This window comes from Sphaeramia orbicularis, chromosome 22 (assembly GCF_902148855.1).
Source record: "Sphaeramia orbicularis chromosome 22, fSphaOr1.1, whole genome shotgun sequence".
Taxonomy (NCBI): domain Eukaryota; kingdom Metazoa; phylum Chordata; class Actinopteri; order Kurtiformes; family Apogonidae; genus Sphaeramia; species Sphaeramia orbicularis.
The window spans coordinates 34,077,053-34,104,862 of NC_043978.1; the positions used below are offsets into that span (position 1 = coordinate 34,077,053).

The 27,810-nt window shown below is 41.4% G+C and overlaps 1 protein-coding gene across 1 annotated transcript in view; it reads left to right on the forward strand.

The window, feature by feature from the left end:
• Window positions 1-13,271: 13,271 nt before the first annotated feature.
• The window catches only part of LOC115413820 (latent-transforming growth factor beta-binding protein 2), a 94,193-nt gene continuing 79,654 nt past the window's right edge, over window positions 13,272-27,810 (forward strand). Inside the window, 3 exon segments of the mRNA XM_030126928.1 lie at window positions 13,272-14,328; window positions 17,080-17,153; window positions 27,468-27,738. Coding sequence (XP_029982788.1) covers window positions 13,850-14,328; window positions 17,080-17,153; window positions 27,468-27,738 — 824 coding nt within the window. The 5' untranslated portion in view covers window positions 13,272-13,849.

The following is a 27,810-nucleotide window of genomic DNA, read 5'->3' on the forward strand; positions in this document are numbered from 1 at the left end:
CTCTGCAAAGACAGGGCCTCAAATGTAAATTGTCCAACTCTTTGACAAACACCTATGTGCTACTCCACCCTTTTTGTCAGTATGGTTGTCACATGGACAGACAATGAAGGAGGCTCCTCCTGAGTTCTGACTTGTGTATGTGCAGAGTGAGAGCAGCAAAAAGTCATTGCAAAAACATTTCAGTTTGTCTGCTCATAAACTTCACCATGTCAAATTGTCCTTTTAACTGTACATGCATGTTGAAATTTTTCCTCCAGTCTCTGAACCATGGAGTTTACAGCATGTTCTGCCTGTATGTGTTCAATGTGTGACTGCATTTTATAGGTCTGGCTATAGATCACAGACAAGGTCAGCCCTTTCACTAATAAAAAAAAAAAAACAAAACAAAAAAACATAATTTGATGGGATTCATCATACCACCCTGAAGAGATGTATGTGCCAAAGTGTGGTTGGCACTGGCCTCCTTTCCAACCACAGCCACTGAAGAGAGCTCCAGGCCACCAAGCAGCCTCAGGCCAGGCTCCATCTCCAGCTAAATACTGCTCAATGCACTGATTCACTTTAGGAAGTCTGTCTGTATGTCTGCATGAACTGATCTCCAGTGACTTTTAAAGAAAACATACTTATCAAGCATGAACAAGCTTTGGAGATTACATGGCAGAGTATCATAACATTCAGTCAACTGGTTTAGAAAATCTAATTTGCAACAGAGACTTCACTCAATCACAGCTGTTTTCAGAGAGACGACATTAGAAAACTGACATTTCCAACAACAGATTTTAGCTTCACCTTTCCATAGTAGCAGGAAATAGTAATGCATTGTCCATCTTTACTTACATCGATGCCTATAAATGGAGAGCTGCAGAAATGTGTGTATTTTCAGATTCTGGTGGTTGTTCCAGGTCTCTGCCTGCAGCTTTTGGTTTGTTTTAGATTAAAGTTTGCAGTACCTGTGCCTAGGGTATCCTCTAGAGTACCTAAAACACAGTCTTTGTGAATGAACAACCATGTCGGTCTGTGGTTTGGGCCATGACAATGTGGAAGTGTTACAGATTTTAGTCATCCATTCAGCCAAGAGACATCATATGTTCAGTCAACTCAGAGTTGTATTTGTTCATTCATTCATATTTTCTCTAGGTAGAAGATGAAGTATTAAATGAGTTTCACTGACCACAACTGTGCAACCACAACAATAGTAGCCACATCTGGCCAGCACATGTGCCATCTTTTTTGTGTACAAATCATCAATAGCCAGCTTACAGTGTGTTTACAGTCCAGAGCCACATATCACCTTCACCTCTTTGCTGTGAAGTCAAATCTGTCAGGAGGGTGTTTGGGCGAAAAACTGTTTGACAAGAGCATCAAAGACAGGATGTCAAAAACCAGCCAAATAACAATTTTGCATTCACACACGTTTAGCTTGGCTCAGGGATGCCATTGCATGAGCCGAGGCTGGCACACCACACACTGAAATCTACTGAAGGGGATCTGGATGAAAGAAAGTGAGAGTTACAGCACACCTGCTGGAAACTGCTGATTGCATGTTCCTGTCTGCTGCTGGACTCTCTGCCAAGTCATCCCTGAACAGAGATGGTCAGCATGGTGGGGACCACCCCAGTGAGAAAAAGGAACAGGGTGAGGTTCTGTTCGGACTGACAGAAAGATTGACTGCATCCTATCGGCTGCTGCTTCCAAACGTGCCCCGCTCTCAGTTTAGATAATGGCAGGCTGCCGCCTAAACCCTTTGAAAAATAGACTGCATGTTTTCAGCCTGATTTCATTTCAGCTATGTTCTCATGAATAGCAGATTCACATGACTCCTATTGACAGTCATTGCTCCATGTAAACAGACTCAGTGTGCGTAATTATGCTACACAACTTGGTATAATTTGAGCATTTTCTACAGTTGATTTACAGCAATGTTGCAGGACCCCCTTGTCATAAAGTGATTATCAGAATCCAGGTGCAAGGCAGCGTACAGAGGATATGATGTAACTCACCCAGGCTGCTCTCTGGTTTCTGTGTTAGCATTGTGGCTCATGGCAGGAGTCCCTTCCTGTTTAATGGTGTCAGCCACCCAATGGGATGATGAGGATACCATCCAGGACACTCTGGAGAGGACATTAAAGGCCAGATACAAGTGAGGACATGAGAGAGGCCGTGGACATGGCAGAGAGTGTTTGCTTTGCTCCGGGTGTGAGCTATGCGAGGATCTGCCTGTATATTTTTCTTGTATGGTGACTGCTTAAAACGAGGCCCAGCAGAGGAACCCCCATCAAGGGTCATCACACTGCTGCACCAAGAATATCAGCGAGAAACATGCAAACAATTCAGTATTTTTAACCGCACCTTTAAGGCATGTGAATTTAAAGGCCTTCTGCTTCTCCATGTTTCCTGAACACATGACTACTTTACAGATTACATGAGGAAAAAACATGACTCATTTTCTTTGAGTAATTTGTTTTTATGCAATAAACGAAAGATGTTTCTTGTGTTCTTAATGAACAATTACTCAAAGATAGGACTCATGTGGTGCTGAAGGAACAAAGATGCATTTGTGCTTAACAGTTTTCAACAGAAACGTCAATGTGAAATTAACTGATTTGAATGCAACAGATCTTTAGATCCAAAAAGAAAGGCCTGGATGAGGTCAGTCAAAGAAAATACATAATTCCTGCTCTGGGCTGATAGACAGAGGAGAGACCTGCTGACATGCTTCTGATTTGTTTGCTTCGTTTGGACAAAGCTGAGGAGTAGGGAAGAAGGCCCACCAATGACAGTGTTCAGCCTGTGAAACACCCTTCTCTTCCTGAAACATGCACAGGAACATACACAACATTGTTTGTCTCATGCCATTACCCTGTCATCATAATCAGTTATACTGGCTGTCAAAAAGGTGCATTCTCCCTTTTCTTTGTTTCCTTCCCAGCACCACTGCTGCCAATTTGAAAACATATTTCATGAACTTGATAGAATCCCCCGGCTTTTGAAAACCACCCATTTTAGACCGCCATCATCATTTCAAAGCCTGTATTCCTTTGCGTAACAGGCCAACTGCTCCACAAGGACATTTCATCAGATCTACAACATCATGTGTGGACTGTGGTTTAGATATATTCCATCCACTGAATTATTCTGTGTTCATGTTGCATACTTAAGAGAATACAACAGCAAGATTTCTGTGGCAAAGTAAACATTACATCAGCAAAGAATTTGCAGAGAAAGATGTCTCGAAGGAGGTTTTGTATGGGATTAAACAAAGTAAATACAGTATGTAACCCTTAAGTTTTCAGTCAGTGTTCACAGGCACCTTGTATTTATTTCCACATGAATATGAAAACGTTCCATTTTCTGTCTTTGGTAAGTATGAAAATGACATAATAACAACTATTATGCAACTAAAGGAGTTCCTGGGTGTTTGTGATGAAGAGATTGAGCTATTTTCTGTTTAGGTTTGTGATTAACAGTACCCAGGTGGCCTCCAGATGTGGCTTTTCCTCAGACACACACTGAGTACATTTTTTGATCAATTCACCAATAAAAGAGTGACCCTGCACGACACAATCCATCATCATAAAGGATGACGCAGTGATCTAATAAGAAGATCAGACTTGTCGCTGCAAACATGGAATCATTCTTTGTGCTAAATGGTGGACAGATGGTTGGGCCTTCTGCAAGCAATCACAGCCAATGATTACCAAACTTCTCATCACATACTATTAACTGGTGAGATGAAAACAATAACGTGGCGGGAAACAGTAGTAGAGTTAATACCAATTCAACCATCACAGTCTCTAATATTAGCCACGGTGTTGGATAATATCACAAACTGCATCTGTCTTTTTGTTTTGCTAGAATGCCACAGAATCTGTTTATTTCCAGAGGGAGGCTTAAAATCTTCTGGATCAGTCTACAAACAACCAACAGAGATCGGCTTGTTTTGAATACCAGCTACACCCTTCCAATCCTTTCTCCGTTCGCCCATTTTGAAATCCCCTGCAGCCTTAGACAATTTCCAAACACAAAACATGGTACAGAACAAAATGTGCAAGATTTTAAGCCACATTTTTCTCTGAAATTTGTCTAAACATCCCACACAGAGTGGACTTATATCAAGGTCTGTCATGCAAGTCCTAACATACAAGCCTTGTGATTGATTCCTCTGGGTTATCTTATCTTGGGGCCAGCACCGTTAAGTAGAAACAGTTGAAGGACAATTTTATGACCTTATCGTTTTGTTAACAGCTCTTGATAATTGTACTGTCTGTCATCGTGTATTTTTCTACTCAGCTGTCATCCTGTTTTTATTCGTTTTGAAAAGTACCTTTTCCTTAGATAAATACTGCTGTGGACTGTGCCAAGACTTTGCATTGAGAAAGGAGGCTGGGTATTCATTTTGTACAAAAAGTATAAAGAGATTGCAGAAATAACACTGAATCAGTTATCATAGAATCAATTCATTTCTTAATGAAAGAGTGATAAAGTACAGCCTTGATATGCCCTTGTGTTTTCATATCTCATTTTAGTGCTTGTTACAGATGCCTTGCAGCCTAAGATTTGTCACTGAAAACAAACTAAGGCTGTGAAAACCCTGTTCTTATCTTTAGCCTGGGGAGTCTAATTTATTTTAATAAAAAGCTTCTCTTGGAGTGGGTTGATAGATGTGATACAGTTGCATTATCTGGTATGACCATAGGAGCAGATGTAGGCTGACAGACTGGTAGTAGTAGGGTGTGGTGGTATTCACAAGATGACATCAGGTTTACAGTCTGGTTTTTAGAGGTAAAGGAAATGTTTTGGAAGACCAATACATTTAGATCAATGCCAAACTAGCATCAGTCATTAATAGCTCGCAATTGGCCTTGGCGTCCTCAAAAGGAAACCATAGGCTGAGTCGGTTTAGCGGAGTCCTGTGGGAAAACTGGCCCCATTATCTGAATAAACAACTATTTTCCATAACAATCAAGAGAGGGATTTTAACATCTTATCCATAGACAAATAGCAAATCAGGACACTACCTGTTAACTAAATGATCATTTTGTGAGATAAGTGACAGTTTAAGCTGTTGCAACAGGTGAGGTCCAAACCATGAACCAAACGCACACGCATTTTTAAAAATCTATTTTCTTCTTTATATGATCAAAACCAAAGGTAAAAGAAACTAAATTTGCCTACTATGTATCTAATCTCTCCCATCATAGTTAATAAATCCACTCCACTGAACCACAAAACTATTTACCTTTAGGTGAACATCAGGAATCTGAAACAACTGACTCACAGTAATCGAAGCCTAATGTAATTAGCTGCGGGTTAGCATTACATCAATACATTTCTGGCAAAAGACGTCTTTAGTCAGGGTATCTTTGATTAAGTTTTCATCAACAGTTAAACCAGGCAGATTGGAATCTTCCATCTTTAGTCTAAATAATGGTGCTGTAATTGCCCTGAGCCCCTGTGAATGCCTTGAGTGTAAAACCATTAGTTGATGATGGAGATGGAGAAGCACATACTGCACATGCTCCATCGACTTTATAATAACTAGAAGGGCACTCAGCGAATGGAGCTCTCTGCCAAGGCCAATAGTCTCCTACTTGTACCACAATATTATTAAACCACAAACAAACCACAAATTATGACCTATGCTTTCTCTTTTTTGTCCATTGGTGCCATTGGTTAATGTACCTGACTGTTACCATGGTAAGATTTTTGTTTTAATTCATCTGCTGGTGCCAGTTGGTTATGTTTTTTTTTTTTTTTTTTTTTTTTTTTTATATTTAACTGTTACCTGTCTAAGATCTTCTCCTGCCTCCATACTTTTTTGTGTTTGTCTCTGTCCTATCATTCTACCAAGTTTCATGAAAGTCGGTGCATCTTTTTGCAGATATAAAGCAAACCCCATCCCCCACCTCCTTAACTCTGATGCAGTTTCATCCAACACTCGTTGCATTTCGCATACTTTACCCCTTAACCTCGTGGTAATGTATGTGTATAGGTGACTCCTGGGTCATGTAGATGTGTTGCTCATGATGCCATGTGAAGTCATGAGGATCAGCAGGATCAGTAAACTCACCTCTTCTGGCACTTGAGGCTGTTTAGCAGCATGTCTGTCTGCAGGCTTATTAAACTTGGCTCCCTAATGAACATTCGCCCTTGATGCCTGCTGAGTGGTTAGTGCTGCTCAGGAGACAGGACTCTGGACACACGGGGCCTCTCTTCCTGCTCCCTACAGAGTGCACCAGTATAAAACTCAGCTGTACCAGCAGGCTGAGGTAGAGTCATATGAATACTTTTACATTACAGTGAACTGGAATGTTAACACAGAATAAATTCTGCGGTTGTTCCTCTGTGTTTTTGTGGAAACCAATAGTGTGAACTGATGAGAAGAACAGTTTCGATGTTTCTGTTGCTGTTTTCTGTTTTCAGTTTTGTCGTTGTCATCTTTGCCTGGGGTGATTTAAACCCCACTGCTGCGGCATCGCCGAGTGGGAGGGAAAGGCAGTTCCACATGGGCTGACTGAAACCCTGCAACCATGCCATGACTTCACACTCCATTGAGAACACGCCAATTTGTGAGTGTGTATGGGAATAGTGGACGAAGCTTAGTGTTAGCTTGTAGACAGTATTGCACAATAATGTGTCCAGCCCAACAGCTCCCTGAGGAGTGTGATTTACGAGCTGGGCAGCGACGAGAGACATCCGGGAAGTAGGCTTATTTTGCAGACACATCTATCTATCTATCTATCTATCTATCTATCTATCTATCTATCTATCTATCTATCTATCTATCTATCTATCTATCTATCTATCTATCTATCTATCTATCTATCTATCTATCTATCTATCTATCTATCTATCTATCTATCTATCTATCTATTGTTTAGGCATGGAATCAAAATAAGAATAAGAAAAGCTGTTCAAAGACATTCCACTAAAAAGCCATGATGAATAGGGCATTTTTCTGTCAGAGCCCTCAGTTTGGGTCTGCCTGGGGGCTCTACCAGACAGGTCAGTGCAGTCAGTGAGGCTTCCTCCCTGATCCTCACGTCTGTTCTTCTTGTCCCACGGAGTGGTAACAACGTGTTTCATTGATGGATGTTCTACACGCTGACCTGAAGTTCAGTCCCTGTTATATGCTGCTGTTGATGTTACCCTATTGACCCTCACGCTGGAGGGATCCCCACCCATTGCTGGTGACAGATAATTAGCAGAGGGCTGTGGCACAAAACACTTTGAAGTTATCTCCGCTAATTGTTGTGTCATTCCCTTTCTCCTCGAAGTTTTCTCACTGTAAACAGAACTTAGGTTAAAGCAGGCCACAGCAAGTTTTTTTCTGACTAAATGGACTATGGGGAAAAGGTTTAATGGATTGAAAAATAACAAATTTATCATGCTTAATAGGAAGCTATTCAGGTCAAATTGACCTCATGCGGGGGGTTAAATCGCATCATAACTTTCTGGCGCTCGACCTTCACAGTTAATTGGGGGCAGTGAAGAAGATTTTTCATTCACCTAACTGTTGCTGAAGAGAGCACATGATTCTCTGCTTACAGCTTAACCAAGCGTGAGGCCCAACCAACAGCATCAGCAGTTATCAAACATGAACACTACATGCACCTTACCTACAGACAGATCACTGCTTGAAAACATAACTAACAGTTTTTTTGACCCAAACCACAGCACCATACCAAGTCGATGTGTTTTCTCGGGCTGGAAGGCACGTGTCATCAGTGAGTCAACCACCAAATGGGGTTTATGCATCATTCATTCCCAGCAGTGAAAGTAAACAGACCTAAACCTGTGTTACTCAACAGGCTGCAGTCTAATATCAAAACAACTGAACTTTTTTTGTAAATCTTTCCTTTATCCTGCGTGCAGTCACTGCCTGTTAAGTGGGCGTCTTACGGGTCAGACATTCACAGTGTCTGAGTGTGTGCGTTGTTAACATTTTGCCACAACTGTTTACTCTAGAAGCCCTAAAATAAGCCTGTGGGTCTAGAGAGCATGAAGCAAGTTTCACAGGAGGAAATAATAGTAGTCAAACTGCACATAGACCAAGAACTGAGACAAATATTTGGGTATTTGACATATAGGTATTTACATAGAACATTATTAAGATTATAGATAATTTTGTTGCTGAAAAAGGAGAGACCATCCGGAGGTAATTATAAGAGCAAAGTGGAGTAGAGAATAACTGCTCCTCTGTAAGTATGAACAGCATGTTAAAGGGTCCTGGTACAAAAATAAAAGCTGTTTTATTACACCTGAATGACACTCATATAAAAAGAGGAAATCTCTAAAGTAGCCTTTCAATCTTAGTGAAAAGCTGGGCATGTTGTTTTACATTATATCACCAGGGAGACAATTTATTATTATTATTTTACATCAGTTTTTCCTTTTACTTTTTAATGCACAAATTGCATGTCTGGAAATGACACACGCTGGATCTCAATGGTTAACTACTATAAACTCACTGGTGTTTGGTGCCAGACAGTTGTCATGAACTCAGGGGTGCCCGTCTCACCTTTCCCCCAATTTCTAAAATATCCCGTCTAATATTGCTTGTGCATCATTGATATTGTCTGTTATGAAACTGTGTTGAATAAAGCCATCATCTAATAATGCTGCACTCTTGGGAGATAAGCATGTGGAACAGTTTTTTTCTGTTTTGAGGGGTGGAGGGTAATTGCAGCAGATATCCATTTCTATCCTCCTGGTAAAGCTGCTAATGTGGAAAATGCTTGACCTTGATTTTCCGTGGTCGGATGGTGGAGACAGTGTCAAACAATGTGAAGACGGACTGAAGCTGTGAGGCACGTGGCCGTCTATCACCCCCTTCAGGACATAATGCCAGATGAGGCGTTGAACTGGCCTTGTGGGTCTTGTGACCAGGTCACAGCCAGGAGGGCCAGAGGAAGAGCTCCTGTCTTGCAATTGCCAGCAGATGGAGATGCAAACTGAGCCCAGGGTGAAGGGCCAGGAAAATCAAAGGGAAGGAGGAAAATAGAGTGCAGAAGCTTGGATTATATGATAAATGACACAGTTTAACCTCTTGTTTAAATTCTTTCTTTTTCTTTTGCCTAACAATCCAAACTTTGCCCATTTCGCACAGAACACAATCGCTCTCCCATGCTAAATTAAACATCACTGCCAACATTTTAGACTCTGATCAATTAAATATATATCTGAATGATTTAGAACCCACATGGCTGATGAGCAGAAGATCCCGCATCTCTAGAAAATGTATGTTTTCTGGAAAGTTACGGCAAGTTATTATTTGACCTAATTGGCTACCAGCACCATCCGCCCCTTGAATCTGCTCCAGTGGCATTTATCATGTAGGAGCGTGACATCATTCCCTGTATTGTTCATAGGAGACACTTTTAAATCAAGCTTCAACAGACAGAAGGGCTACACCACAAAATTCAAGGCTTATGTGGAGGATTTAGGAAACATTTACACAACTGACCAGAGTGAAAACATTAGCCAGTGCATATTTCAGCAGCCCACCGAGACTGTCGTTGATAATATCATTTTTACGTGATAAACTAGACCCATAAATTGTAATGAATCCTAAGACTCTTCTCCCCTGTGTTTCTTGTGTGTGCATTGTTTTAACCTTTTTACCTACACCAGCATCAAATACGGCCCTGTTTGTTAATCAGCTCAAAGTAGCTAATCAATGACGACATTGCGTTAACTGTTTGCATATTTGCATTCACTTACATGAGTTTGGAGAGAAAGGCAACAGTATCTACCACACCAGCTCCATGTGGCCTGTAGATGACTGGACATGTAGCAGACACACAAATTTGCTCCCCAAGCCTCTGTTTGCTAACCTTAAACATCTGGAGCAAGACAAGGAGGCTTCTGAATTCTGCCTATAAACCGTGGCTCCTGTAAGACACAAAACTATCCAATCAATCCATAGACAGGAATGGACGCCACCACAGCTCCCCATAAGCGAGGCCAAAAGCTTCAAATGTGTACTGGTGGCTGGTCCAAGCTTGTTAGACAACAGGAGGTGTGTCCAGTAAAATTTTCCCAAAGCTGATCTCTGTCTTTTTAGGCTGGTTTTGTCTAGCTGACTTGTGTCCCAGTTGTCATCTTTTTTAATGATGTTGACTGGTGGCTATAATAACAATATGTTGTAAAACCGCTGTCTAATATGTAGAAGGAGGTGAAGCCAGCAGTTGGCTGACAGAAATAAGATGGCATCTCCCATGGCTGTGGTATTTTGGCTTTACTTTTGAATAGCAGGAGGAAATGATGTTGCGTTGTTTAGTTCTATATGTAGTCTTTGACTCTACCTTGAGAAACCTCACAGTCCCATGGTGATAACATCACTTTCTCAGTGCATAAACAATACCTAAGTTACAAAATAGGATTTTTGTCTATTTTATTTGTACAGAATGGTCTTAAACATAATTTCTGACTTCATTTGACGTAGCTGTCACACAGCTGGTTATAGTTGTTAAAGAAATCCATCTATATCAAACGCTTGCTGCAACATATGATCCAAAGGTCTTCTGCAAATGCAAAGTACTTGATCTAATGACTGTATCAGTTTCCTTGCATATTTCTTTTAGCACTGATGTCCTTTCGCATGAGCTGAGTGCTTAAAGCTTTTGTTAACAACTCACACCCATAAATGACTGAGCTGATCATTCAGCTGTAAAGTATTGCAGGATGAATGTCTTGCCATTGCTATGAAATGCATGAGGTCTTTGCCAATAGTAAAGTCTGTCTAACATTAACATATTTCTGGATCATTCCACTATTTGAATGCCTTGATGATAGATTCCCCCTTTGTCTCAGGCAATGTATAAAAATGCTGTGGAAGGCTTGCATGTAAAACTTTGAAGCACAAACAAACAAAAATCTTTGTTTTTTTAAGCCAACACTTGCAACACCCACATAAAAAAGTATGAATATCATGAAAGGCAAAGTGGAAGTGACTGTTGTAAATAACACCCATGTGACCTACTTCTATTACCCAGCTGACAGCACCTCATTCATACAATCTGGGAAAGACCCTGTAGTCCTTGGCCTTAGCACATTACATTTATCCTGCTCTATCTTCAACTGTTTCCTCTTGTTGCACGAATGCCTGTTTAATGTACGCTGCTCGACCTGTACAAGTACCATGGAGGTCTTTTGTAATATATGTTCCAGGGAAAGGCTGTCATGTTCAATGAAAAAAACAACAACATTAATATAGCACATAATTTCAGCTTTTACGAAGCAGTTCTGTGCCAAACGAACCTCCTTTTTCCACGTTTTCCCCCAGGTTCAGCCTGCTGCCCAGTCTGAACAATGTCAGTATTATGTTAGCTGCTGGGCAAGAGGAAGGAGAACTGAAGGCTTTGATGCGGTAAAAGGTAGCTAACGAAGAGATTGACGTTTCTTATTGGTGCAGTCCATTGAAAGTCATCACAGAGACCAATTCACATGGATCACTTAAAATTCTGGAGCCGAGGCTAAGAATACACTGGTAACACTTGCTTATAATGAGAGCCCTACATTCTGAGTGTAATGATACTGTTTGGCTTTCTAATGGGTACACTTGAACTTTGACCCTCAACTCGTTCAACAGTGACGAGGCCTTCATTGGATCCTGCAACTATGTGGATGCAAATGTGTCTCTCTTGGGTCAAGCTCCCAGGTAAATAGTTGTATGGCCCCCTCTAATTACTCATTAGGGGGCATCAGAAGATTATCCTCTATCCTCAAAATGTAAATGACCAAATATGTGTGGATAATGCCACAATTAACAGCACTTAGTAGTTTGGAAGCAAACCAAATCCATCTTGAGCTTTCTCAATCAAATGCGCACACATTCAAGTTGTTTGCGTCAGACTAATTACAAGACTTGGACTTTGTTTTTGTTACTACTACCCTGTGCTTTGTAAGAAACTGTGCAGTGTAATGCAGTTATAATTCTGCTCTGCATTTGAAAGATGATAGGAGTGGCTTGGTTGTCATGCCAGAGTTTTCAAAGAACTCTTTGTGTAGAAGCGTCGGTCATAGCCAGAGACATCCTCCTGGTATTTATTCTAGAGTTCCTCCAGATGCTGCAAATTGTGTCAAACTGGGCCACGTTAAGGCCCACTTTCATAACATGGTTCCACAGATCGTGTGGAAACAGGATGCAGAAACAATTAAAGGAGTGAAGTGAGTGAGGCTGTTACAGGCCGCTGCTCTCCTCTTGTCCGATAGCATCTCACTGATCTGTCTGTACATGTCCCTGCCACCCTCAAGGATGCTGGGGTCAACTGGCCATGGTCTTTTTCTGTGCAGCCATGGACACACTGAAGCCATTCGGCCTGGGGGTGGGGTGAGACAGCTGGACAGTCATAAGACAACTGCAACCTCCTTCTCTAATTAGATTTCTCATGGGTTGGAAACAGTTGGAAGATGAGCTGCAACTTGCCATGACACTCCACCTCCGTCAACAAGCATGACATATTACCTTGCTGATTTAACAGATAAGTGACAGCAGTATTCAGGTGGCAGAATCTTTCTCTGAAAAGTGTTCAGTCATTAACATTTGTCATGGTGTATTGAGAAGTTTGTATGTTTCAGTTAGAGTGGGAAAGAGAATGAATGAGCTGACTTCTAGTCCTCCTCTGCTGTGTGTTTTGGATGGCAGTCCTGAGAGTGGTAGTAGAGCTCAGGACCCACTCATGAGAGAGACAGGCGTACATCTTTGTGGGTTGAATGAGGAGAGGGAGCCAACATGCTTTGGGTTGTTTAAGATCTTATGGGAGAAGAGAAATGTGTTGTTTCCAGACAGTCATAGGGAAAGTGATGATGCAGCATGGATGAGAGAGGCAGATGAATGGGATCTGTTACATAACCCAACCAGTTTTCCAAGGTTTCAGATTGAGTTTGAACTGTGAGTGTCCCCATACATTTTACTGCTGTTTGGAAATCCTGTCTGTACACATGCAATATTGTCAGAAAGCACATTTTAAAGTCTGGTAATCTAAATAAGTCTAATGCAGGGATTACAAATAAAGTGGTTCATATTTTGATTCAAACATGTAGCCAAAACTATTTTTTTTCCCCCACAACAGGCTGCATTAACTTTAATAATTAAGGTTAAAAAAATCACTTCAGGCTCCAACAATCAGCGCTTTTTGGAGTCTTTTAATTCTCTTGTCCACTTAAATTTAGAATGAAAGCAACGATTCACGCAGCTGCTTTCATTGTAATTCCTTTAGCCCTGCTCAAAAGAAGCACAGAAAAGACGCACAGTAACATGATGTAACTTGGCAGAGAAAGTGCGTGTGGGCATATGGAGCGAGCGGCGCAGTGAGTGGAAGCAACAATACAGCAGACAAGGGGGAGTTTCTTCTTGCAAAGCGCATGCAATCCCTACAAAAATTCCCGGTGACTTCAGATCCAAGGAGGTGGTGATATTCATGGGAGCACGATTCAAACTCGAGTCCTCTCACTTGGAGTAGGAGTACAGCTTCAGCAGCCCTGGAGCCAACGAGCTGCTCTCTCTGTGCCTCTTTTCATGTTTAACATAAACTAAAACAGATGGAATAATGTTTGCTTGAAATAATATTTTTTCAGCGCTGGAAGAAGTAAACCTGTGAGCTTCTCACTTTTGGACTGTAGTAAGGTGCTGATTTGTTAACCTGAAGGTATTCTGTATATTTCTTACCTGGGCATTATGAAGAGATATCCAGGATTTTTCCATTCCTGGGAGAGGATGCAGTCTTATTGAACGAGTCGCAGATTATTATTTTTTTTAAATTTCCTCACGTATTAGTGGCTCTCATTAAAGCTGTTACGCGGTGCGCCTTTTTACGCGGTAGTTTTAAAACTTCAACTCCTCAAAATGAAGCGTGCAGGATTTGCTGTTTTAGTTGTTCTGGTTTTTGCACTGCAGAGGACTGGTGAGAGTCACAAGGACACAACAGGTGAGCGCAAAGAGGGGGCAGACGCAGGTCGGCCGGGTTGGAACCAACAGCAGCAGTCCCCGGTAAGAAGTCAAGGTCATTCGCCAAGGGGACCAGAGGATGGGGCATCCTCCACGCCGTCGGGTGAATCTCCCAATGGGACCATTCACAGTGAGCCTAAAACTCTGATCCGCGTTCCAAGGGTCGCAAAGTCCCCAAAAGCTGACGGTCATGCACGTAAAACAACACCGACTCAGGCTGCAGACACCCCCCGGGAAGACCCCGCTTCTGCGCCTCGGGAGGGTGCGCTGCGCACCGCCAGACACCCGGTCAGCCAGAACTCTCCACAGCACAGAACCAGAGTGAACCGCAGGCAAAGCAGCAAGCAAAGTTCTGCCAGCACAAGGAGACTTGTTGGGTAAGAGTTGCAGCCAAGAACTCCACAGTCTACCATAAAAATGCTTTACTTGTCTTAAACAAACTTTTCATTCCATGTCAGTTCACTACCGGAGAATACTTTTAAAGTAATCTGTGTGACCTATTTTACAGTACATCAGTCCATGTGGTTTACTGTAAAGTGGTGGTGGCCCACTTTAGAGGAATGTTTCTTCCTGTAAGGCAAACCAAGAGATGATGTAACTCCAGAAACCACAGAAAATGACTACAAAGTGTTGCCTAATAAATATAAAGCGATTTAATGCACCTAATGGCAGGAGAGCTCAGTACTTCAGCTAAATAGGAGTTATCATAAGGCAGGCATTTTGTCATCAGGGTCATGGCAGGACATAGAATAATTGCTGAGGTTAAACACTGGGCTGATTACAATCTCAATAGGAATATTCTAATGAGCAGCAATGAATGGCTGAACTGTATTTGAACTGTTTTGAGAGTCAGTCAGTAATGTAGCACTGCATTATCACAATTTCCTCCCATTACTACACATTACAATATATTTACATTGTAGTAGAAGAATGGCACAGACTACATCAGTGTATGTGTGCCCCAGTTTTGTGGATACACATTGTTGCCTGTGGCCATGTATTGTAGTGGCTCTACCGGAGTCTTGGCTGGTGAACATTTGTGAATTTACTCCATGATCAGAAACACCTGTTTCAGCGATGGCCCTCTAACTCTGTGCAGAAAATCCCTCTCTTTTTGTCTCTATACAACACCAAACAGGATGATGGGTTGTTTCCATATTAAACTTCTATTCTTTTTGTTAAATGAACCCTCGTGCATCCAGTCTTGTTTGTTCCATACGGACAAAGCATGATAATCACTTGATGGGAGGGTGTTTACATAATAATCAGGAGGGATTTGAAAAGCTCACCTTCAAAGACACTGAAATATAAATGAAAAATCTTTTTTTATGTGTCATTAAAATGTACCTTGCCTTTAGGAAAAGGATCATTTATATGGTCAATTTATGGGCACTTTACAAGCAACAGGAAGATTCAGCAAATGCTTTACCATCTGCTCACCTGCTTTAAGCTTTGCCTTTGATTAAAAAAGACTAATGGCCCTGTTGTTATAGGTTATGAGCTGCTTGTGATTGATGCTTTCCTCTTTTAAGATGTCTTTGTGCTGCAGAAGTGAGAAACCACTCACTGCTCAACCCTGAAGTGAAGTGATAGACGAGGCTGATGTCCAGTATTCATTTCTGGCTCTTGTTGAGTCTGTCAGATGGAGGTGCTGCTTTATAGGCTACATCATCAACAGGCCATTATCCATCACACATTAAAAACAACATTTCTGAACATATCCGTCACTCAGACATCTGCACTGATGCATGGCTGAATTGAGGTGCTGTCTATTTGAAGCATAAAGAAAATAGCTGCCCGTAAGTTAAGATCCAACATGCTTTATTGCAGCACAGGGCAAATGCCTTGCTTGACATTGCCAAAAATAACATATTCCAGCGTTCAGTGAAAAGAAGTCTTTAAGTTTTAAAGGTGGCATTACATAAATTTGCGGTAACATTACCTTATAGTAGTCTGCATGGTGATTTTAACACTTTGATTCATTACCTTCAGATGAATCATCTGCTGCTTGTTAGAGAAAGTGTGTTCATGACACATTTCCTTTTGGAATTCCCACTCAGCTTACTCATTTACTGTACCCTGAGGCACTGGCAGCGCTGCGTTCACTTCACTTTCCTTTACATTCAAGTTGACTCAGTATGACTCCCCTTCTGTTTTCAGTGCACCTGTCAGACTTTTTGACTGATTCAGATAGTTCAGCTGTGAAATAATATTATACCTCCTCACATTTGAATTAAAATAAAAAATATAACAAGGTGTGAACATGGTCTTATCTGTTTTGTAACCTGGGGCATGATACTAATTACGTTGTATAAAGTTACAGTTACATACATCCCATGATGGAATTTGAATGTGATGACTGATGTCTCTGGCATGGGCCTGGTCTGATGTGTTTGATTTATGACAAAGCCAAGCCTGCCAGATGGCCCAAACAACTGCATGTTATTCCTGTGATGCCTCAGTAACACTTGCAGAATCTAATGAGTACAAGCCGTCTGAGGTCAACGGGTCGATCCCCGTTATCTTCTCAAATCACCATGAGTCAGACATCCACTTACTGTAATATCTTGTGAAAGATGATGGGGCACAGTTCCATGCCAGAGCGTTGACTGTTGCCCTCGAGTTGCTCTTGCGGTCTACTGCCTTTTCATCTATCTCTTTGCAAAATTGGCCTGCGCTGCAAGTGCGGATTAAAGAGTGCAAAGAATCCAGTTATAACAGTTTAAAACTTGTCATCTCTCATTTGCTCCGTGATTTATAGAAGATGCAGGGTGCTTTTCATGTCCCGTGTGTCTCACATAATCCCTTCAAGGCTCAGATAACTTAGTATTTATTTTCACTTTGGAATCTCACATAACAGAGTGAGGGGCGTGTGGGTCCAATCTCAGATAAAGTTTCATGACTTGCCCTGAAATTTTGTTTCAAATAAAATGCAATTATAGTGTAATCTCAAAGATGGTCATATCAATAGCACAACCAACTCAAAATGATCTGAAGATATGATAGTCTTTGCAGTCCGAACATTTGAGTCACTTCACCTTCACTGTTATTGCTAAGGAGACTATTGTTTGAGGAAGTACTGTCGCTATTAATTCACCATAAGATGTTGCATATCTTCCTGTGTTCAGGCCTAACGTCTGTGGGGGTCAGCAGTGCTGCTCCGGCTGGGCTTTGGCTCCAGGAACCAACCGCTGCATAAAACGTAAGTAAAAACATCACCAGCAATAATGACAAAACACATATTTTTCATATGAAAAGATTTATTAAAACTGACTTAGTATTATATCACAAACAGTCATAAAATCCACTATTTTATTCCTCTGTTGAATAAAGTATACTATCATTACAGTAACCAATAGTATAGTATATATGAGCACACTCCACTAGTAAACTGCAGACAGAGAGGCTTTACAATTCTATGCAGACAGACTGAAAAATAACACACTTAATGGCTACTAATGACTGTCCTGTCAAGAGGAATTGCCCTATGAAAGTTTTCCTAGGGTGTTATTGCCCTATGGTCATGTTCATCATGTGCTGTTTGCTTGATCTTCGCGTGGAAATTACCAGCACTTAGCACTTGGCTCTCTTTTTGACACAAGCCCTTAATTATGGGTGGAACAGCTTCTTCTTTTATTTGACCACAGCAGTATTGGATATCCCAACTGCCAGGTAATTAAAAGTAGAAGACACTGGCTGTGACTGAATAATGGACCACTTTAAACATGAGTTATTTCTGTCTCAAACCTGTGCGTGGGCCGCAAAGAGAAACTGTGCCGACGTTTTATAGTGTCATCATTGATCTACATTTGATAAGGGGCCCAGCTCAAAATAGGAATGACTTTACCTTATAGGCCACCAGTTTGACGCCTTGCATGTCATGTTACAGTTTCACATTTATGACCTCTGTTTTTGTTGTTGGAAGCTAAAATAACAGGTTGGAGTTGGAACTTTTTTAGGAAGAGTTATCTTTAAGTTTTAATAGGGAGGTAAAACCCCACGCAGCAGGCATTTCTGTCCATCCATCTATCCATCCATCCATCCATCCACATTTGGCGTGTTTACTGTTTTCCCTGTGTCTCCTCTGCTAATTATCCCCCTCACACACACGCAAAACACATTTAACCCAGTCGATTACACAACAAGCTGATTAGCCTCAGCAGCCCCCTAATTAGATCTCCTTCCATCTCGCTCACTGCAAAGCCTCCTTCCATTCTTTCTCAAGTCCAAGCTAAAGACACACTTACTAAGGTGTAAATTACACTTAACATGGAGCTGCAGTTACCCTAAATTAAAAGAGTAAATACTTTTAATCTGCCAGAAAGTAACAGGTCCAGTCTAATGTGCCTATGTTAAACAAGTCAGTGTATCTCAGCAGGCCAGGGGGCTGTCCAACCATCTGGACCCTCTTACAGCTTGGCCCTCACCCAGGTTTGACTGGAGGCTATGCTATCATCAGCTGAGTGAAACCCCACGGCCGGCAAGGTGCCAACACAAAGGCCCCAGACTGGAGCTGGAAGCCCCCCACGTAAGAAGACCTCCATGGAGAAAACAGGCTCAGTCAGGCTATCTTTATTTCTGTCCTCGCCTGAGACCCAGGCTGCTTTATTAGGAGATGGCAGCATGAGAAAACATGTTCACAGCTGGGGAAAGAAAAGGAACAAACCTGTCGACTGGGAGCAGAAGTAAAAACATATCGTGGCTGAGCCGCGTCTAGGAAATTCTCGCTGAAGGGATTGAAGTCATGTCTAATATTAAAAGTGTCAGCTGCAGGCTTCACCCATGAGGCTGTATTTGGTGTTAAGAGTTATGGCTTCCTAACAATACGTCCTTGTTCAATTGGGTTTAAGTCAGAACAAATATATGACAGGAATCGGTTCACTAGTTGTCCAGGGAGTGCTCCTACGTGTCTTTAGAAATGTGTTTAGAAAATGGTCTGCGTCTGGGTCTCCGTGGGTCTGCTGGGAGATTGTTGTTTGGCTCTCTGAAGACTGAGCCATGCCCAGGGCCTGGCAAGTCCAGCGCTGACTGTCTGTTTTTGGATTCAGGATAGATGGTTAGCAGACTTGTTTGTGTATTAAAGTAAATTCCATGTGCTGAAAATAGAAAATGTTGTGATAGAACACTTTGATCCATTAAGAAGAACAGAACATCACATTTCTATTGCTGCTTCCTGTTTATTTTTTCTGCAGTTAAGTTGACCACTGTAATCAGATACAAAAGTTCATAGGCTTTTCTGGCTGAGGTTCTACCTACGCAAAGTTGGTTTTATTGATAATGGCTAACAACCAAAAGTGTGTGTGTGTGTTTTGGTTTGCTGCTAAAGTTAGACTTGGTGTTAGTATGCCTGCATTTACATCTGCTTACCTGCAAATGGAAATGAAGTTCACTTTGAAAGGAACTGAGTATTTTGTTTCTGGGTCAACGCGTATAATATTCTCCACTGTGTTGAAAATCACATCTGCTCATCAAAAAATATTGTTGCTAAGATGTAGAGCAGAGGGAGGCTATATTGGTCCACTTCCCACTCACAGCCCAGTGGTAGTCCGGTTTGAGTTATAAGACAATACTGTCTGTCAGCTGCATCAACTGCTTTAACTCAAATGTTGAGAGAAGTTGTTGAAATGTCTGAACTGAACACTCCAGAGGGTCGTGTGCAGGAGATATTTTATACATTTTCTGTACCATTTCACAAATACCCTCATAAAGTGGTTCATAATTAAATTATAAACACTTTATAGCTCATTAATAAGGTTAAAATAGATACACAATAGAAACAAACTGCATCAGTGACCTATTGCTTGTCAAATAGTATTCCTACATTTACTGTTAACATTAAGTCTCCAGTCTTATTGGTTGCTTGTCTTCCATTGTCGTCTCAATCAGCCATGTCAGTCAGCTGCATCCAACATTTTAATAACCACAGTCACATTTTAATACTCCTGTCAAATGATGGTATATCAAACTAACCACTTGCACTTGCAATCAGCAGGTATTCTCATATCACCATTTACATCAAATATGCTAGGATTGCTATGCACGGTTGATATTAAAGTGATACATTGTGGAAATTCATGTTGATTTGTGTTTTAAATGTTAGTAACCCATTAACAATTAGTGATGTGCAGTATACTTCATAAAATAAGGCGCTGTTTTGCCAGTTTGTAAATGGAACAGATAAAGTGACATTAGCATGCATGAATTTTTGAAAAATGCCTGTAGCTTCTTTAAATTGGTTTATTAAAGATTAAAAATAATAAATTAATAACCTAATCAAGGTTTCTAAGAACAATCTTTATTATTTGTAGTATTTATTTGTACATGAAACACTACTGAATTGACCCTCGTACATGTAACCCCATCACTAGCTTGAACATGCTGGAACACACTACACACTGCAGACTAGGAGCAGTGGGATGCCAGGAGCTGGGGGGATGGGGATGGGGTGGGGGGGTTAAGTGGGGTGTTAAGTGGGCAGGTCCAGGAAATCAAACCAATGACCCTTTCGTCACAAGGAGCCTGTAAGTGACTTTTTGTAAAGTGGCACCAAATTTTCACGCTAGAATTCTTTCAATGGTTTTACATCCGACACCCATGGGCCTGTCAACAGCTAAAACAACCTCATTCATAAAATACTGCAGCAGTAAACTACGGGAATATCATGTGCCTGCCCAAACAGTAAAGGAAATCAGAATGCTACAGTTTGTTCAGTAAAGTGTAAACCATTAGTTTGCAATGGAAATAGGCACCAAAACCTGTTTACAAAATAGTGAGCTACTTTGCTGTGGAATTAAGCTGAAATGCTCCTATGTTTATGGTTAAGTACAGAAACCACCAATTTGCTGTGTAAAATTACTGTTTTGAAGTTTTACCTTACAAATGTTCTTAAAATAACAATTAATGTAAGAACTTCTAAAGCCAGTGTTACTGGAGAGGAGATTTAAATTGCATGTGGTCTTCTTTGTATCGGCCTTCAGAGGCTTCATTCTTATCTTTGGACTCTTGAATGTGGCTTTCAGTCATACCCGGCTGTAAATGCTTTCTTGGAAAGGCTACTGGGTATCACACACACAGTCAGTCGAAGTTAAATGAGCTCTCTGGCAAGCTAGGGTTCCAGTGCAGCCACCTACCAGCTCAAAAAGGAGTCAGATGCTGACTTAACTCATACTGCTGGGTTCACTATGCATCTATGTTATCGTGTGTTGCACTGAAATCTCCAGTTGACATGGCTGTTTTAGTAATTGGATTAAGGACATGGTCTACCACACACAGAGTGACTGCATGGGACAATATACATTACCAAACTGGGGTCCCCACAGCACAGACAGGAACTGGCTTTACATTTTCCTCAAGCTCATAGTGGTCCCTTAAGTGCAAGCTTATAGATTCTACGGGAGAATTCATTTCACCACACCATACATCATAATATTTTGGAGAGAGTATGTAGTATATGTAGCACATGGCTGCACTGACAACACAACCCCCCCCCCAAAAAAAAAAAAAAAAAAAAATGAAGGAAAACACACACAGATGGTCCTTGATTTAAACCCTCTGGTGTCTTAGAAAAGTGCAGATGAAAGGTGCATCATTCACGTGGAGGAATAAAGTTGTTTTTAGTCTCTTAAGCAGTTGGTGATTGACAGATTGAAACGCGGTAGAAAGGAGTTTCTTTTTGATTGTCTTCCAGCTTTCTTTGGCCTGCTGTGCCGCTCAGGGCCCCATACCTAAAATAACTCCTCATGCAGAAAGTCTCATTCTCTCCCTTGCTCTCTCTGTTACTTACCTCCCCCATCACAAGGTAACTCTTCCTCCTTTTTCCAAACAAAAAATATAGCATGTAGCATGCTTCTCTAATTATATCATGTCCCCAGTACAGTTGGTCCAGAATTAGAGCCCTCCAGTGTAAATGCATTGAGAGTCACGTAAGTCATGTTGAAGGCTCAACTGAGCTGTCAACATTTTACGGTTACCTCATTCCATGCAATGTTACACTGGTCAGATAGATTTTAAAGAAAACTCATGTAGCATCCAAAAGCAGAAACTTTCATGGATGTCAAAACCATCACTATGAAGAGTATTATGCGAAATAATCACTGAAATAATAATCTATTTTATTTCCTTTCCTTTCATTTTCTGTATTAAATCAATAACTGCAATGGCTGTTTATGTTTAAACTTGATCTTTGGTGTGAAATGCATTTAAATGCTCTTCATTTCTTTCAACATGTGTGAAGCAGCTGCTAAAGTATGAAGGACACACACATGGGAAGGTTTTTAAGCCTCTAGTACTTAGAGCAGTACCTTTACCATCTTAACTTAATAAACACAAGCCATCCTGTTTTGCTTTTGGTTAACCTGTCTAAAACTCAACAGACGACATGGTCTTAACATTAGATATCCATCATTAGCATTTGTTAGACCCTTTATGAATTTGGCTCAAAGCAGTTTCAGATCCATAGCATATGTTATTTGATATAATCTACACATACCACACGATTAAACTCTGATGTTAAATGTTTTTTATGGCAAGCACATTTGAGATTACACTGTATGACAAGCACTGAGAAGCCATAAGCCACTTTTGAGATAAAATGTACTTTCTTTTACAGTAGTAACAGGGTATTTTCTTACTACCTAAATTACATACTCAGCATTGTGATATCGAAGCATTCACCATAGAAGCAAATAAGAAAAGCAACTTCCTTTTCCCAGACCTTGGAAAAAAAAAGATTTGCAGTACCTATGATAACCAAGCTTCCTGGTCCTCTTCTGTTTTACAAGAACAGGAAGAGGGTTTTAAAATGTTTGCGGTGACATCATTGAGCCAAGGTTGAAATTACCGCCGCTCAGACAACCGTGGAACCCTCCTCGGCTTTGCTCTATGTCGTGTGTCGATTTGTGGGGGTCACACAGTTCACAGATCAGGGGTATAACACTCCATGTTGCCTGCACAGACTTATGGCCCATTAGACAGATCCTGTAATCAATACACACCCCAACGTCCCAAAGACCATCATTAACGTAGACGCTGGACAGCTTGCTTTTACTTTGTCTCCCCAAACCAGGAGTGCAGCTTTCTCCACTCCAGCTGGTGTGTCTGTTTGTAGGTTGCAATTGGGTCCTGCTTTGGACTCCTGCACCACATGTTTTTCTAATTGCTACCATAGACACAAGTGTAGTTAAAATGAGGTACTAGTCAGCGTCTGGACCTGGATGTCTTCCTGCCTTTTTTGCTTTATTTATCCTGCACAGTTCATGAACTCTGGGTGATACAGAAATAATTGAGAGTCAAAAGACATTTGGAGGACTGATATTTGCTTCTCGTATTCACAATGTCATGAAACAGAGACATGCAGTTGCTGTCATATTTATCTCGGAGTTAAACCCTAAATTTGTGAGCCTGGGCTTGATTGACACTCACAGGGCAACATTTACAACAAACACCCCCCAGCTTTAAGTCTCACACGCGCTTACTGAGGCCACAGTGTTGTTAGGGAAGACCATAGCTAACATATATCATAGCACCCTCCTGCTTAAAGACCATATGGAAGTTGTTGGGATGTGATCCCTCTGGAGGATGGGGTTTGTGGGTTTTTGGTGAGCACCACGTCTCACAGAGTCAGCTTTACAAGTTGCGGGCACACGCCCCCAGATTCAGATATCCTCCACAGAGCTCCCCAGCATGTGGCTCATTAGATGCTGAATATGGGAGTTTGAGGGGTACTGTGGAGGCACCCGAGATATAGCGTGGCTAAAAGTAATGTACACAGTGTCATGGGTCAGCTGTGGGTTAACAAAATCCCCCCACAGAGCTGAAGTGGGTTAGGAGAATAAAAACTTCAACTACTGTATTGGACCAAAAAACCCACACTGTGATTGAAAAATGTGTATCTATCTATGACAGAGGCACCTTCATTTGGTGAAATATTACCCATATAAGAGTTACCACAAAGAGCAAATACAGGATCAGTCAAACAGTGACAGACTCCCTCCCTTCTGGTTCTCATTAGAACAGTATAGAATCTGAACTTGTGCTTTAATGAAAACGGTAGAGTAACAGTGACAAGACGTTACTTGTAGACAGCAAAGTTAGCTTTTGGCAAGCCTTAAAATGCATTATTAACCATGTGGAAATCACATGTTGGAAAGAGATTAACACTCACTTGAAGCCATTAGCATTGAGCGCAATTGTATTAACTGCTCAATAGACCAATTCTTACTTCTTCAGTGGATAGTGTGTTCAGATGAAAGGCATATTTTAAGGTTGTCTCTCCCTGCTGCCTCCCACAATGTTAAACACTTGACCTGTTTCATCAGATCTGTCAGATTCTGTGGTGACTCCTAAAGAGAGGCTCAATCTGTCATCACAGGAGGTTTTCCAGACCACATTTTTAATCACAAGTTGTGTATGGATCAGTTTCTGCAAAGTCACAGCAATATTTTCCTCACATATTCAATCTGGTTCCCTGGTAAAGTTCTACTGTTGGCACACCAACCTGATTATATGGATGAAAAGGCTACTGGGAATTAACCAGTCACAGGTAAGTTGCTGATTTCCATTTGCTAATTTGTCTCCTAATTTCCCAGCTTCCTGTTTCTTGGTTACAGGGTTTGAAAGGGTCTTTAGTCAAGCCTTTGTCATATTCGACTGAATCCTAATCTTCCAGAGCAGCTTCCATCCTCTAAATCTCATAATGGGGCATAATGTACTCTGCTCGTAGAGTTTTTCCTTATTCATCACAATTATGCTCTGATTATAAATATTAACTTCAGAAATGTCAGTTCACCCCTGGTTGCACTATTGACCTTTGCAAAGTGAAGAGATTTTGCTACAGATCAGAGTTATGGCACATATTGGTTTCAAATCACCCCTTCCTGAATGAGAGGACTGTAAAGATTCGATGGGTTGTATTACTGTGGGTCAGAGAGAGAGGAAGTACAATCTCTGGTGGATTGTAATGGACTAGAAATGAGCTCTTAGTAAAAAATGAGAGTCTGTGGTGGAGGTTTCTTTGATCATTTCACATACAGCCAAGTGCTGGGTCAATACTCATAATTTTTAGCTGTTTTAATGGCTGTTGCAGTAGAATCTGGATTATTTGGGCACTTACTTGGGCTTAAAGCTGCTTAAAAAGGCATGTTACTCCTCTTAAATATGAGAGGACTGGAAGCAAAAGAGATATGCAGACCTCTCTCCAAAGAAAAAAACTGTTTCCATATTAATAATGTTTTTTATTACTGCTTTGTCTAGCTCAGCATGTTTGTTTGGACATTTCAAAGCTGCCAACAACCGTCTAATAGTCTCCTCTTTTCAGATGACTGGATCTGGACACAATCTCCCAAAACTTGGCCAGGCTGTCTCAGCCATAATTAAGGCTGAAGTGGCAATGCCAGGAATGTTTGCCATTTCTCCTCTTTTATTTCCGATGGATTCTCATTTTATTATTACTCTCGCAAAGTAATAATTGCTGCACATATTTGTGAAATGGCTGGAATGTGAGGCAATTAGTTTTAATGATGTGCAAGACAAATCTGCACGACAGCAATTACTGCGACAATGTGTTCAACAGCCCAGAGGCAGAGTCTAGAGACAACACTGACAGGCAGCGACACTGTATGCCTTGGCCATGCAAGAGGCTTCATGTGGGGCACATGTCAGGCCCAGAGTCACTGACCTGTCCACTCTATTGTCAATACAGGCGACATGTTTGTCTGGTCTCATTTCTGTGCATCACTGCTAAAATAAGGCTCACACGTCACTCGATTGAACACATATCCCATCGTAAGCCAGCCGTGAACCATCATTTATTGGGTTATTTTTCTGGCCTGCGCTGTTTCTCGTTTCAATTCAGATGGTTTATTTGAATAACGCAGTTTCACACATTACCGAGCACAACCCACGGCAGCATAATGTCACTGGAATCTTTGGCCTATTTGATCTGCAGCTTCATCCCAAAACTTGAGGTTAAACAGACTCCGGAAAAGGCGGTGGCACCCAGCCAATCTGTACTTTAGTTAGATGATGTATTCTTCTGTTTGCCAAACAGAGCTCAGGCAGTTCTTATCCAGTGATGGAAAATTCGGATCGCATACCAAGTTATACAAATCTACAACCACATTTGTCTAAATGTGTTCACGTCATCAAAAATGGTCTAAATTTTCCTCAGAGTATTTATAACTAAATGCTTGAATGGATTAGTTTTCCTTATATAAATCCTCAGTTTGTTATTTTTATCATACCACAGTCTGATAATGTATAATGCTGAGGTAACAGCATAATGTTCTGAGAAAACTGACATACAGAGCTTAAATTAGCTTGTGGGAATGTGGAATTGGATGTCAACACTTTTTACACAGTGCTGTCATGTTTCCTTCTGTCACTTTAAGCTCATGTTGTCAGGAACAGCATTTATGGGGTCCAGTGCAGTTTGACTCAAGACTAAGAGCAGCGGTCCTGGAGTCTGAGCTGTATCGCAATAACAGGAAGCGTGCAGCAGGTAGAGTGCTGTTTGCGCCCAGTGGGGCCCTTTGGACTGCCAGCACTCGTCACTGCCAAAACCTGTGGCAGTGTTCCTGCCTGCGATCTGTCAGTGTCCACAGCATCTGTGTCAATAGCATTCCATAGCCCTGTTGACAGAACGCCGCTGTTTGCTTTAGTCACCACAGACCACTGGCCTGATTTACTGTTTGAAGACAATGTCATAAATCTTCAAGCGACGTCTACTACATACATTGGTGTCATAAGATTGAGGGCTTGTTTACTTAAAATTGTGTGCCACAGGTCTCTCAGTGCTTAAAGTATCTGGGGTGTGATGGGAGGATGTAGGGGTGGGCTGGTAATGACACAGATTATTTTTCCATGACCATAAAATGACCTCAACACGGTGTATTTGCAGACTATTGATAAATATTTTGCCCACATTTATCTTTTAAGTTCAGTAAGCCCTTTCAGATTTAGTTTATTTTTCAAATAAAAGATAGAGCTCGACAAACTATTTCTTTGATGAAGTGTCAGCTATTTTCAGTTGGCGTTCAGTATTCAGTTTTTCCCATGTGCTCATTCTTTTACGACCTCTTACTTTTATTACATTTTTATGCTGCCTGTGTTACAGTGAAGGCTCATTCTGGATTCTAGATGAGTGACGAAAGGTATTTGTAGGAAATCACTGCGTACAGAAACGCTAGCGGCAGTAAACTGAGCCGTGAACCTGGAGTATAAGCTTTACCTTAGTGAGCAATTGGATAAGGATTTAATGTAAGTGATCATATACATTTAGACTAAACGAGGCAGTTAAAGGCTCAAGATGAATTGAATATGACAGCTCCTCCAGGCATTCTGCTGCATAAAAAGGACAGAAAGAGTTGAGACTAATGGACCCTTGATTGAATCCATTTAAAATGAGCCCCTGTGCTGAGATCAGGGAAATCCATTTCTGCTACTGCTCCCTTGTACTAGAGGGCACATGCTTTAACATGACCTGCTGAAAACTTGATCTCCATCTGTGCTCTCTCTTCAGCTGACTGCCAGCCCCCCTGCCAGAACCGAGGCTCCTGCAGCCGACCACATACTTGCGTGTGTCGCTCAGGCTTCCAGGGACCCCGCTGTGAGGAGGTAGCGCCGGAGCAGGTGTACATCCGTGATGGGGGCAGCCTGAGGCGTGTTCGACCAGGGACCGACCCTTTCCAGAGAGACCAACCACAGAGAAGGCCCTCAGACAGACAGGCCATCAATACCACAAAGACCCAGACCCCCCGACCTGCAGCCACCAGACAGCAGGCCCACTCTGTGTAAGTGACTGCTTAGTTCTTCTTATTATAAGCCCAAAGCCTCACCACATTGTCAAGAAGAACAATGGCTCA